The sequence below is a fragment of the Halichoeres trimaculatus genome, unplaced genomic scaffold (assembly GCF_033239565.1).
Source record: "Halichoeres trimaculatus isolate MK-OKI-2021-1 unplaced genomic scaffold, fHalTri1.1 fHalTri1_scaffold_1, whole genome shotgun sequence".
NCBI classification, from domain to species: Eukaryota; Metazoa; Chordata; class Actinopteri; order Labriformes; family Labridae; genus Halichoeres; species Halichoeres trimaculatus.
The window spans coordinates 30,604,848-30,617,791 of NW_027437179.1; the positions used below are offsets into that span (position 1 = coordinate 30,604,848).

Here is a 12,944-nt window from a genome sequence, read left to right on the forward strand (position 1 = left end):
CTGATTGGGCAAACTTGTGACCTTACTATCTTCTAAACTGCTGAGTTAGAAAAAAATTCACCCCACCTGTGCAGCTTGTGGCGATAGAGAAATCAGCTGTTCAGACCTAAGCCGTTTTTAAACCAGGCTGTAAAAATCTGTTTTGTTAGCACTTCTGCTCGTTGCTTGCCAGCTACATTTTCACATGCATCTCTTTCTTTGTGCCGTGACACAGGCTTGCCCATACTAGTTAAAGGCTCATTACTGCCCCTCTGAGGCCAAATGAAACACCAAACTTAGTATGACATTTAATGAAAGCTGTGGTGGGAGTGTTTAACTCCAATGGCCACAAGGAGGGGAAATTAGCTTACTCCAAACTTAAGAAACAAAATACCACCTTCAAGTGGAGTAAGACTTAGTCCAACTGTCTTATCCATACCCATATCAAAATAAGTGGTGAATTTATTTCAAAGCTATACAGACATCGTTACTCAACATGAATGACAGCACACAAAACCATTTTAGTAATTTCTCTCCTGCTTCTATCACTACATAATAATACATACATTTACAACAACAATTACACCAACACAATAATTTAATTTCTCTTATTTTGCAGATGCTTAGCTCACACTGTGACAAGACATTCAGGTAAAACTCCACATTTTTACAGCTATTGTAGACCCAGTAGAATTTCAGTCGATGACTGTTACTTTAAAACGGACATGAAAACCAGCCAAGGTAAAAACCAACATGCTTGCTTCAAGGTAATTGTCTTGTTTGTTTATGGATATCACTATGGAGTGAAACAGATGTGGAGCCTTATTGATTTTAAATTGCTGAACACAGCGTGTTTCTCCTACGTGGGAAAGGTGCACATTAAAATCAAATGACTGGGCTCCTTAAGCACCGGAAGTCTGCTGCTACGTGATCATGCAAACTAATCCAAACCTGCAGGGAGTTTAAGGCCTAAGGGCTCAGCAAACAGGGAAAGCTTTCTAATAAACAGAGCAGGCTAATTTTCAAGGAACCAAAAGGTCTGGGAGTATTCTTTTATTATTTGATGATGAGTCATTTCAAAAAGAAAAACATAAAAATCAGCTCAAGCACTAAGCAAAGTCATGACAGACTCGTGTAAGTCTAGAAAAATGGACAGATAAGAACACGTTATAGAAACTTACACATAGCTGTGGTGCAATGTCCAGTGATCCTCTTTAGGAGTCTTAGCACCTTTCACTGGGAGTTTTCTGATTTATGACCATGACTTTCATCTTCCTTTCCGATAGTATCAGCAGGTGGTGGATGGGATGGAGACTCCCAGCAGCCACTTTAGGATTGGTTTTCTGCCTGACAGACTGCTGCAGTGCAGCTCCCACATATCTGCCAGCCCTGAGTGTATGTGCCAGTCTGCAGAATGTTTAGCACATCAACACTTGGTCCACTGCCGTAGTCCATTTGGGAATATTAAAGAAAGATGTGAGAGTCTGTGTCCAAGGTTTGGGTGTGGGCTGGCGTGAGGACCGACAGCGCGTGCTTTTGTGCACCTGAATGATGAATTTTTTAATTTATCTAATTATAGTCGCTGGTTTATGCTGTGTTCCCTGTAGGCAGCATGGTTTTACACTTCCTGCAGCTCTGTTTCAATGAGACTTTCATGTGAAGTTTCTTTGGTGAAATGATTGATGGTAGCAGAGTTAGCTTTGCCCATAGGAGCGGGATGACAAACAGAGCACACTGCTCTGTATTTTAATCTGGATGGCTCTTTTTTTGCCCTTCTCTTATATTCCACACAGCAGAGACGCTCTGCCCTACTGCTCCGGGAAGGCACAGCAAGTACAAGGTTTTTGAGATCATGAGAAAAAATGAATAATCTGTCCTTATTGCAGAGAGATAAACTGTTCTTTCCTGTCTTCTTTGTTGTAATTCACTATTTATTATTAAAATCTTCCCATTACCTGTTTGTGAACTTTTGTAAGCTGGTCCAGGTTGTTTTCAAGAAAGGAAATCTTCTGTTTCTGGGTAATGTATCCCCCACTGTCATCCGGCTCCATCTGTGCGCTCTGTCAACACAAACATAAATTAGCAGCACACGAAATAAAAACACTTCAGTCAGACGCAGTTTCAAAATAGTGCGAAAACAGTTTATGTAAAGCTGCCTTTTTATTTGGCTACAATAGTTTTATGTGGGGAAGTGAAGCTTTTATGTAAGACAGGTCTTGGCTTACTTTTCTAACGCGAGTCGTGAGGTCTTGAACAAAAAGCTTGCGGAGGTTGTGCAGGGTGTAGAGCTCACGAGCCTTCAGCATAAAGAGAAAGACAGAGAGGAGAAACAGTCCAGGCACATATTTAAGAGGTATTTAGTAGATCGGCAGTCTCCAGGAGAGCATAGTAAATCGTGACAGCAAATAATGACTTACAACAGTCTCTTCCAGGCCTTTGAGGTCCTGCTTTGACTGCTCGTGCCGCTCATGAAGAAATCTACACAGAACAAGAGAAAGAGTGGTGATGGATGGGATAGTCTTAATGAAATTCTCTTTACTCCAAAATGAATGCTGGAATAATTAATGACTAAAGAACAAACGCAACATGAGCCAGTTGCCCCACTCGTGGGCTGTTACCCATCTGCCATCTGATGCAATATGCTGCAAAGGTCAGCGCAAAAAGAGGCCTATCAGCAGCCAGCTGCTTCCTCATCCCAAAACTCCGTAATGAACATGCAATGAGAGTTAAATGGGAAGAGTGAAGCAAAGAGTTGGGGTCTAGATAAGTTCAGCCACTGACCGGCTGTGCTTCTTCACACAGAGATATATAAACTGTAAATAGTCAACAGTCAGAGCTTCAGAGCTTCAGAGCTTCAGAGCGAGAGGGAAATAAATAGACATACGGATGACAAGTGACAGAGAGGGATGGAAGACGTGAATCAAACTAGGCAGCTCGCCCCCAGGCCTCCATATGGCAAAGTGTTTGAAAGGCAGCCAGGCCAGGATAGTAAAGCAGGGACTCACGTCAGTTCCTCCAGCTGCCGGCTCTTGTGATGCTCCTGGCTCCTCAGACATTCGTAGTCACACTGCAGTTGCTCCAACTCCAGCCGCCGCTTCTGGTTACAACTGCAAAAGGTGAACACAGGCTCACTCAGGGGTTAAATGAAAAGTTTTTAACAGAAAAACAAAACTTCTCTCTGCCAAGAAATCTAGGGACGGTAATGTTAAATCTGTACCTTAATGGAAAAAGTCTGGAAAAGTATTCTTAATAATTCTTATGCTCTTAAAATCTCCATTTAATTTTACACGCTCTAACTTGTCTATTACATTTTACAACCGTGCCTTCAATCATATTACAAGAGTTATTACAGGACAAATGAAGGAGAGAGATTTATTGAAGCTTTCTTAAACTGGTAGAAGACTTTAAAGGGAAGAGACAGTTTCTGGCAATATGATGGATTCCTTTTAGGTCTCAGAGAAACCTGAGATATGCCTTGATGTCACATAAGAAAAACAAATTGTCCTTCCTGTGTGAGCCAGACAAGTTAAGTTGGAGCTCAGAGATGTGCACAGACTTCAAAAGCAGTAGGAAGAAAAACAATGAAGATGAACCTTTTCTGCATGCAGGGTAAGGAGTAATGTTTCCCCGAAAGTCACATTAGAAGCACATTGATCACAGAGGTAAATGGATGGCCCTTGAGTGGATCGTTAGGTCAAAACTGGAGCAAGGAGGAATGTGTCCCATTAGGTACATGAGTTTTAAATAATGCAATGAGCAAAAATGTGCACATCTTACACACACACCTCAGTCTCTGTGCCCTATAATTGCACCAATTCGCAATCATTTGCTGATTCTTTAGCCTTTGAAGAACATAATTTATGTATACCCACTTTTTTTGTACCCTGCTTTAAGGATTTAAAAGGCCACTCTGCTTCGATTTGAGATTCTTTCTACCTCACTGACACCCATCCATCCATTCATTTTCAAGCTGATTATCCAAATCAGGCAATGCCAGCAGAACAAGTGGAGCATCCCCACACATCTTTGTCACTCAGGCGCCTCTGCAGCTGCTCTGTGGGTGTTACCAGACACTCCCTGGCAGTCTTAGAAATGTATTTCACTCCCTCAAGTGGGTTTGCCCTGCACCATCCTCCCAGATGGTCACGCCTGGTACAGAACATCCTCAAAACGAGGCACCTCAAGGGGCCTATTTCTGAAGGAACCAGCCCAGCAGCTTCTCACACTGTGGATCAGCAGTGGCTTCACTCTTAAGTCCCTCCACGCTGCAGTTTCCTCAGCATGTCAACCACCCACACATATTGATTCCAGACCCTGTTGAAGCCAGAGCAGAGCTTAGACTTTTTTTGAGAACTCAACTACTGTAACCGTGTATCCCAGATTTTCGGCATTTCCACGCTGCTTATGAGGGAAGAATTGAATTTCAGATTTGAGCCCGCAGACAGTAAGCAGAGTGGGAAAGCTGTCACCACATGTATGACCTGAATAACTAAGCAGCATTTCCTCTCAGCCTAACCTTTTCTATAGCATTGTATGATTCTTCTTCTTCTTTTTTTTTTACTTTGGGGCCCTCTAACTCACGCTCCACTGCTGTACAGCTTGAACATTTCTGTGGTGGCTGAAAAATCCTGACTTAGCACACAAGAGCAGGTGAAGAATAACAATGAAGCACTGACTCTGTTAAGTCATCAATGATCTTCTGCTTCTCATTGATCTCGTCTCGCAGGCGGCCGAGCTGTTTGCTGTGCGCATCACGGTGCGACTCCATCTGCTGCTCCAGAGCCCTCTGAGGTACAGGCATCAAGGGGGGCCAGGGATATACATATACAATGAGGAGAGAGGGGGCAACAAGAGGTGGGGAAAAGGGGAAAACAAAGTGATTAAAAAATTTAAGAGAACACTGTGTGCATGTGGACATCTTGTCTGAGTCTTGTCACAAACTAAACTTCTGCAACTATAGCAGAAAACTTGTAACAACAGCCTACCCCATGTCCACATCCATTATGACATCAAGATAATCAGACACAATACGAATTTACAGCAAAATATGAATGGTTAAAAATTCATAATGTAATGTTTTATGTGCTTATTTCAAGGCTGGATGGCCACACTGTAAGAACAGTCCATACAAATAAGGTAAAATATACTGGAATAAAATCACAGATTTCTCTGTATTGCCTCTTTCAAGGACAATTTTCCTTTGTTCAATTCACACGTTGCATTCTGGGAGAAATAAGTCTACACAGAGCACAAAACAGAGGGACGTTTTGTTTTGAAAAAAAAAAAGATGAAAGGTTCGTTATGTCATTTGCTATTGTCAATGAATTTCAATTCAGTGAATTATATTTTATAACTAATGCTGAGTGACTTTAAAAAAACTTAAAGACTTTGCTCTTTGAAGCAGATTTTTCATTGGTAGTCTTGTTTTTAAAATTAACTTCTCATTAACTCTTGCCTATGGTCCTAACAGTCAAATACTCCCCATTACAGTAATTCACAGTTTACATCTGGGGCTCACCCATTTACTGTATATAGAGTGGACAGCTTAGCTCCACCATTTACAATTGTATGGTTTTGAAGCTGTTGCGCAGTGGAGTCTGCGCAGAGGAGTCTATGAGAGTGTCCAAGAGAATCTCAGTGGAGCCGGATGACAAAAATGATAATTATTTTTTCTTTCCAAAGTCTCATGTCTTCTTGGCCCTCCCTTCCAACTATTTTTTAATCCCTGAGAGAATTATGCAAGAACAGCAGCTGTCAATTGTTAAGCAGGGCATAAAGCCTTGTTTTTAACCACTTATGACTAATGAAAGCAAAACTTGAATACAAGGCAGACAAATTATATCTTGAAATCACCACAACAATTGTATGTGAGAAACATTTCTACAAGGTGTATTAATTTTTTGAAGTTTGACCACAGCTCATCTGGGATGGCTTGGAAGATGGATTTTTTGACCTATACTGCAGCCGGCCACCAGGGGGAGCAGTTTTTGTAGAGACCTCACTTTGAGCCTAGCAAGATGACATCCATTTTTTTTACAATCTATGGACTCACCATCAGGGGTCTGCTGCCGCACCCTGTTCCTTCCTCACTCATAATTGCTCTAATTGTTTTGTTTATGCACACCTTAGCCCCTCCCAGCTGAAGTTGTACCCAGAATGCCTTTGTATGATGTAACCTAACAGTTGTTACCATGGGTGAGGAGGGAACAAAGTGGATATGAGACCCTGCTGCACATTGAAATGATGCTCAGGGTCCATCTCTGTCACACAGCATTGATAGTCAGTGACCTCCATTGGTAAAGAACACACCTGTGTTACCTTACTGTCTTTATTTTTTAGTGCACAGTGAGAGCACTGTCAAATTGCAGTAAACTAAAGGCAGCAGTTTCACAAGTAAATAAATTTTTATAAAATTATACAGTGAAGTTAATGTCAATGAACATAAACTGTACATTTCTGGAAATATGGGTTGAAAAGAATATCCATAAACTTCACAGAAAATGTACCAGTAATTTTCTTTTTTTTTTTACAGAGCAGCTCGGCAGGCCACAGGTGTCGCTTTTAGTAGCTTCTTTCCTTGTTGAAACCTTGAAAATATGTTTTTATTTCTACAGAACAACATGAATAGAGCACTGCATCACCCTCAGATAAGAAGGCCATGTCTGTTATCTACACATATGTTCAACATGCTTCTTATTTTGAGCAGTGTGTTCACACGATGGATCCTACAGAGTACATTTTTGTCTTACTACAAACTATCCGACAAACAGTAAATATCAGTCAGGTAGTTTTTCTGTTTAGTGGTTTCTGAGTCATTGAGTCTGCTGTCTCTGGTCCACAGTATGCATCGTTCAATAATTAGAAAGAGCAGAAGCAAATTAGTGCCGCAAGTGCCTTTTGGTTCCGCCATTTATCACAGAAAAGTGCCAAACATTTGCTGATGCAGCATTTTCAGTGTTGCAAAGTTAATTGAATTGGATTTCAGTCTTTTATGTGACACAAGCCAATTAATGGCTCTGGTATATTGCGATCAGTATCTCAGAATGATCCTTCACAACTTTCAAACATGAAAGTTGGAGAAACACGTATTTGAAGTGTACTTTTTAGCTTTTTTCCCTAAATGTCAGGTGAAAATGTACAACCACTCCTGTGACACTCGGGCTGGCTGTGACTCAGTGGTGGAGTCAGTGGTCTCTCAATCAAAAGGCTGGCATTTCTTTTCCAACCCTGGCACTCTATATTTTGTAGAGTCATTGGGCAACACCCACACTGATCTCCAAATTACATATTTGGACACATTGTGTTGCCAGGTGCCGCCCTGTTGGCTATGGCTGCCTTTTGCAGCAGCTCTCTCTTCTTTGTCCATTTCTTGTAATTTTTTCCATCTCTTTTTCGTAATCTTTGTATTTGGAGTGGATCATTACTTTGTATGGCTCATTTGTTGGTCATGGACAACAAACTGGTTTGTCTTCAGCAAAACTTTTACTATTTTTTTCTCCTGTGTTTTTCTGGACATCCTACATGTAACCATGGCTGCATTGTTTACATGTGAACTCAGCTGTTAGCAGCCTGTAGCATGTCAATGCTAACTGGTGTAAGGCCTGATGTTTCCCAAAAGGTGAGGAGAAGGAGGTGAGGACGACGTGCTGGTTCTCAGGTGTGAGCTAAGAAGTGATGACATGGACCTGTCCTTCTATCCATCGATATTGGGGATGTAAGATCTATCTCCAATAAGATGGACGAGCTAACCATGCTAACCCAGCAACAGAGGGAATACCAGAGGGCAGAGGCTGCAATTTCATCGGAGAGCCCTTGCATATTTTAATGTATTTTTTCAATATGTTATAAAAACTGAAGAGTGATTTGACAGTATTTCCTCTTCTCTGGCCGCAGGCTGCAGGTAGATGCTGAGGGGTGGAGGGATTGAAAGTGTAGTGCAGCAATGCAGTGACAGAGCAGAGAACAGAGACCAGAAACCTGTCAGCTGAAATAGACCATCAAATTGAGTAGGATATGTTTGCCAGGTGATTGTGGGAATGACGCGTGTTAAGGGTGAAATCAGGGTAGCTTGAGTTGCCTGCCTGAACTGGCATGCAGGTGTTACTCTATCAGAGTGTGGATGGGAGAATGTGACATTAAATTTAAAAGGGCTTTGAGAGGTGGAAAATGAGAAATGCAGTGTAGTACAGTCCAATTTTAACTGTGTGATGGATATGAGGCTGAAACAGCAGCCAGGTGGCTAACCTGAGCTTTAAGGCTGGAAGATGGGTGAAGTAATGGACTTTGGTCTGTTCAAAGGTATAATTATCCATCTGGTAATTGGGAAATGCTCCTCAAAAAACTTAAAACTACTATTTTATGTTATACTGACAAAATTCTCTGCATCACAAATAACAAGTCTTGATGTTATGGTTTTTCTACTGGGACCTGCTGCAACAACGCACGAGTGTGAAAACACACACACACCCACATCTCGCCCACACATCCACAGCTGCTGGCTTGCTCGCTGAGTGCTGATGCAGCATGAAAAAGGTCATGTCACTCAGATACTTTTTTCTGCAGTCATACCTTTATATCACAGGAATCCAGGTCAGACGTGTTGTTCTCCCCTCTGGTCACCTGTGACACTCTCTCTGAAACAAACACACACACACAATCACACATTGGGGAGAGAAGATACAGAGGAAATTTCAGAGAAAGAAACAAAGACAGAGAGAAACAATAAGAAGGAAGAAGAGGGGGAAAAAAACAATCACACTCTGTTGTTCACAGGAAAGGTGACAGTGACCCGACTTTGGCAGCACAGCAGTACCTTCGCCGCATGTTGACAGCGAGGTCAGCGTGAACCAAGTCACCGTGCCTCAGGTGTAATAATACCTGTTAGTGAAAATGGCAGCTATTATGCCACGCTGATCTGATTTGTTGTTTACACACTGCTGTTGCTGGTGCCTGATGATGAAATTAGTGAGACCTCAACCTCGATGTGATCGACGTGACCTGCAGCTCTTTGTATTTATCCACTTCAGTAATGACTGGAGGACCGCCTGGCTATGGTGTGGAGTAGGGCCAAAATTGATTTACCTGCCCCTTAAATCCACCGCTTGTTTAATGCAGTCCTACAGGGCTCCTTAGGACTTGTATTGCTTTTGGCCTGATTTGTGCTTGGTATCAGCGTCCTGGGAGTGTCTGCGGTTTGCTGTACCTAGTACAAACTTCGAATGTACCATTAATCTATATGTGCTGCTGCTGTGATATGTATAGACACTTCAGCTCTTTATCATTGTTTACCCTTGTATTACTTTATCTTGACAGGAGATGAATTCCACTGGCACAGACTAAAAGTCTCCTTTGAAGCCAATAAAATTGTTGTGAGAGTGGAGGCACTTCTTCCCAGTTCGAGTTCAGTGGAGCTGAAATGCAGCGACAGACGTGTTGTCATCTGCGCTTAACTTCATCTAGACATGATTTGTATCGACTCAGACAAAATATTAATCTTAAATTTAAATGTGCCTTGGGCAATTCAGCAAGATTTACAATGTAGATCAATGTGAGTATTGTTCTCAGCTGTGTGAAGAACAAGAACATCCCTCAGTGTTTGGAAAATCATTATTCATCATTTCTTTCTCATCATCTTTAAATCGTGCTCTTTTATTTGACAAATGTTCTACTTCACCAACACTTTTTGTGATCTGTTTTGTGACTATTTGATTATGTGATTGGCCTCTGGAGCAGTTTACGTTTTCTGTTTAATCAACCATAAATCTGCTGTTTTGCTTGTCTGACCATATTGATATTTTCCTCCTTCACCTCAACTCTCTGAATAAATGTTAATCTCGTTGCTCCCGGTTTGTTATTGCAGTCCCATCGAAGACATATCTCACCCTCAGCCCAAGGCAAAAACACTTTCATCACAAATACAGAGAGCTATCTGTACATTATGCAGGTACAGCCAGACCATGTTTATGCAACACTGACCATCGACCCTCAGGTTTGACTAGACACCTGCAAAGCTTGGTTAATAGGACGATGTACACGAGGAGCATCCTCAACTCATGCGTGTATCCTGTTATATGACAAGTCAAAGCCCTTTGTTGTGTTTTATGCTGTCCAGCTCTGTTATGAAATGCCAATTGGTCATGTCAAGTCTGAGATGTCTCAACAACAGAAGGATGGATTACTGTGAAGTTTTATACAGCTTCTCATCGTACCCAGAGGATAAACCTAATGCCTTTTGTGATCTGGGGACTTTCCTTCCAGCATCACCACGAGGTAAATGTTTGTGGTTTTTAGTGTTGTACTGAAGCAGCTAGTGGATGGATGGCTCTGAAATTTGGCACAGCCATTTGTGTCCCATCAGGGTGAAATAAAATAACTGTGGTGCTCTCTGAACCCTTCACTTGGTATAAGCATCAGGTCAATAAAGACAAACTGCTACACGCTACAAAAAGCTACCTAATACCAGCATGTAAGTATTGTCTTATTAGCATTTCAGCATCACTTTGGTTACCTGTGCCAAAGCTCTTTACCATGGTGCATTATCTAAAGTGCAGGGGATGAGGTCTTTAAAAGCAAATTAAAAACTACTTAAAGCAACAAAAGTGGCAAGCAACTGGACTGAAAGTAAGTTATAAAGTGAGAGGGAGTTGAATTTAGACTCTTCATAATTGTGCTATTATGTTATCCTTGGGTTGTAAAACGAATAAAAGTGGCTTTTAAAGCCAGGTGTACTCATGAATAGGCTATTTAAACACTTTTTGTTTGCTTTTGTTGGAAATTGGCTTAAGATCAAGTTTTTGTTGCTTTTTGTTCCCCAGTGAGTGGGAAAGTAACTGAGCACATCAACCTTTGAAACAGTAGGGAGGTGGGGCCTGATTTTAGGAACTTAGACATGGATGTATCATTTTGTGATTGGCTGGTTATTAAGTCTGATTAATGATAAGAATAACTGTTGATTTCTACTGTTTTGAATGCTATGATCAGTACATGTTTATTTCTTCTCTTTTCCTGAAAACTTGACTGAGCTAGTTTGCATCCATCTGATATTACCACTGGTATCCAAAAGTCTGTATGAGCTGTTTTTTGTTTTTGACACATTTTGGCTGACTGACTGTGCATCTATTTCATCTCTTTCTGACCACTTTCCAGCCCTGTGAAGAGTCTGATGCTGCTCAAAATCCTTGTCAGTTTGTCCTTGCTAATGTGTCTTGCAAAATGCTGTAAAGCGATCTGCTCCTGGTGAATCACTGATGGGTCTAAACCTGCTTTTTCTTAGTATCTCAAGATGACACTTATGACACTTGGTATGAGCTGGAGCTAAACAAAGAGAAATTGATTAAAGTTTGATGAGAGAAAACTCACTTTAACTGTTTTCCTTCAAACACTTTCATAATATTACACAACATTACTCTACCTTGGGCTTGGACCTTGGCCAGCTCTTCACTCAGGGAGTCGTAGCTGTCCTCCAGCTGTCTTTTCTTCTTCTCCACATTCTGCATGTACTCCGTTAGAGAGCGGATCTTTGCCTCGTGCTGCGAGTCAGAACACAGAGTCTCAGATGCAGGAAGTTTACTGATGAGCAAAGGGCCTCTCCCTCAGGACAAACACTTTGTACAACAAAGAGCAGCAGCACTTTTTAAGGAGGAATAATCTTCACCAGTCTGTTTATTAACCAAGTGCGGTTAGGGATTGATTTAAGAGGGAACAAATGAAAACTCACATCATGAAAACAAAGAATGTAAAACACCAAGCCCTGAACAACAAGCGCTTCTGATGTAAAATAAAGCTGATTGACATTTCAAGCACTGTGCTCTTCATCAGTGTAATCAACACGGGACAAAGACCTACATAAACATCTGTTGTGTTGATGAGAGGATAAGAGGATTGTGCTCGAAATGTCTCTCACTTCAGAGGTGTTGATAGTTATTGAACTGGTTTTTCACTTTAATTTCCACTTTCAAAAACTTCTTTTGCACTTTCAGATGTTTTGTTTGCTTCCTTCAGTCCCTCACCTGTGACACGAGGAGGTGACACGAGGAAAGCTCCTTGCCCGTCTCCTCCATCTTGCGGTGACACTCAATCTGCAGGTTTTCCAAATGGCGGCAGCGCTTCACCATGGACTTCACCTCTGACTTAATCTTACTGATGTAGAGGCGAGCCACGGTGAACTCTTCCTCGATCGCACCAGTGATCTCCACGGGCTGGAGATGGATAGGTCAGAGAGGAGGTGAGACAGGTATGAAAGTGGTGGAGACGTCTGTTTAAGATTGAGTAAGGATCATTTAAAGAGGAATGAAGCCTCTCAGGAACTCTTTCTGTCATTTGACGCACACATCCATTAGGTTAACAGCATCATTTAGCAGACGTGGTGTTCTGAAGTTAACTGTGGGAGAAGGACTATACATCCAACTTCCATACTACAGTTAAGATAAACGATTTGATGTCCCTGTCTTCAGGCACAGTATAGAAAACTGCTTAGCAAAGCAAAGCATTTTAACTGGCTATATTGTACAATATATATGGCTCCTCAGATGGCTCTTAATCGTAAACACTGCCACAGACACCAAATTTATTTTAATTGTACTTCAAAAAGATTAAATGTCCACAGATGCTGAATATGTCAAGCTGAGTTAAGCAGAAACTTGTATAAAATGATATTTAAGACATTGAGAATTTTTCACTTTGCCTCGGTGGAAATATGGGGCTGTGAGATAAAGGTTTAGTGAAGCTAAGCAACGCTGAAATACTCCTTTGCTACACTACCAATCATGTTGAAAACAGGTCCATTTTAATGGGTTTTCTTAAATGGGTGTGTAACACTGCTGGGATGTTAATATTACCGTTATATCTTGTGCTTGCAGAAACTCTTAAATCATAAATTTCAGTTATGGATCTTTACTTTCCATCTGGATGTTTAGAACTCTTTGTACACTTGCTTCATATTAGTGTATTAATGACTTAAGTTGGAG

The 12,944-nt window shown here is 41.3% G+C and overlaps 1 protein-coding gene across 2 annotated transcripts in view; it reads right to left on the reverse strand.

Annotated features, from left to right (window-relative positions):
• kif5ab (kinesin family member 5A, b) overlaps positions 1 to 12,944 on the reverse strand; it is a 95,944-nt gene that overhangs the window by 16,415 nt on the left and 66,585 nt on the right. For both annotated transcript variants that reach the window (XM_074676866.1, XM_074676783.1), the window contains exons 16-23: positions 11,988 to 12,176; positions 11,390 to 11,507; positions 8,548 to 8,612; positions 4,656 to 4,765; positions 2,985 to 3,086; positions 2,397 to 2,457; positions 2,205 to 2,276; positions 1,935 to 2,039 (exon numbers count right to left, since the gene is read on the reverse strand). In XM_074676866.1, the coding sequence (XP_074532967.1) occupies positions 1,935 to 2,039; positions 2,205 to 2,276; positions 2,397 to 2,457; positions 2,985 to 3,086; positions 4,656 to 4,765; positions 8,548 to 8,612; positions 11,390 to 11,507; positions 11,988 to 12,176 (822 nt within the window). The remainder of the gene's footprint in view (positions 1 to 1,934; positions 2,040 to 2,204; positions 2,277 to 2,396; positions 2,458 to 2,984; positions 3,087 to 4,655; positions 4,766 to 8,547; positions 8,613 to 11,389; positions 11,508 to 11,987; positions 12,177 to 12,944) is intronic.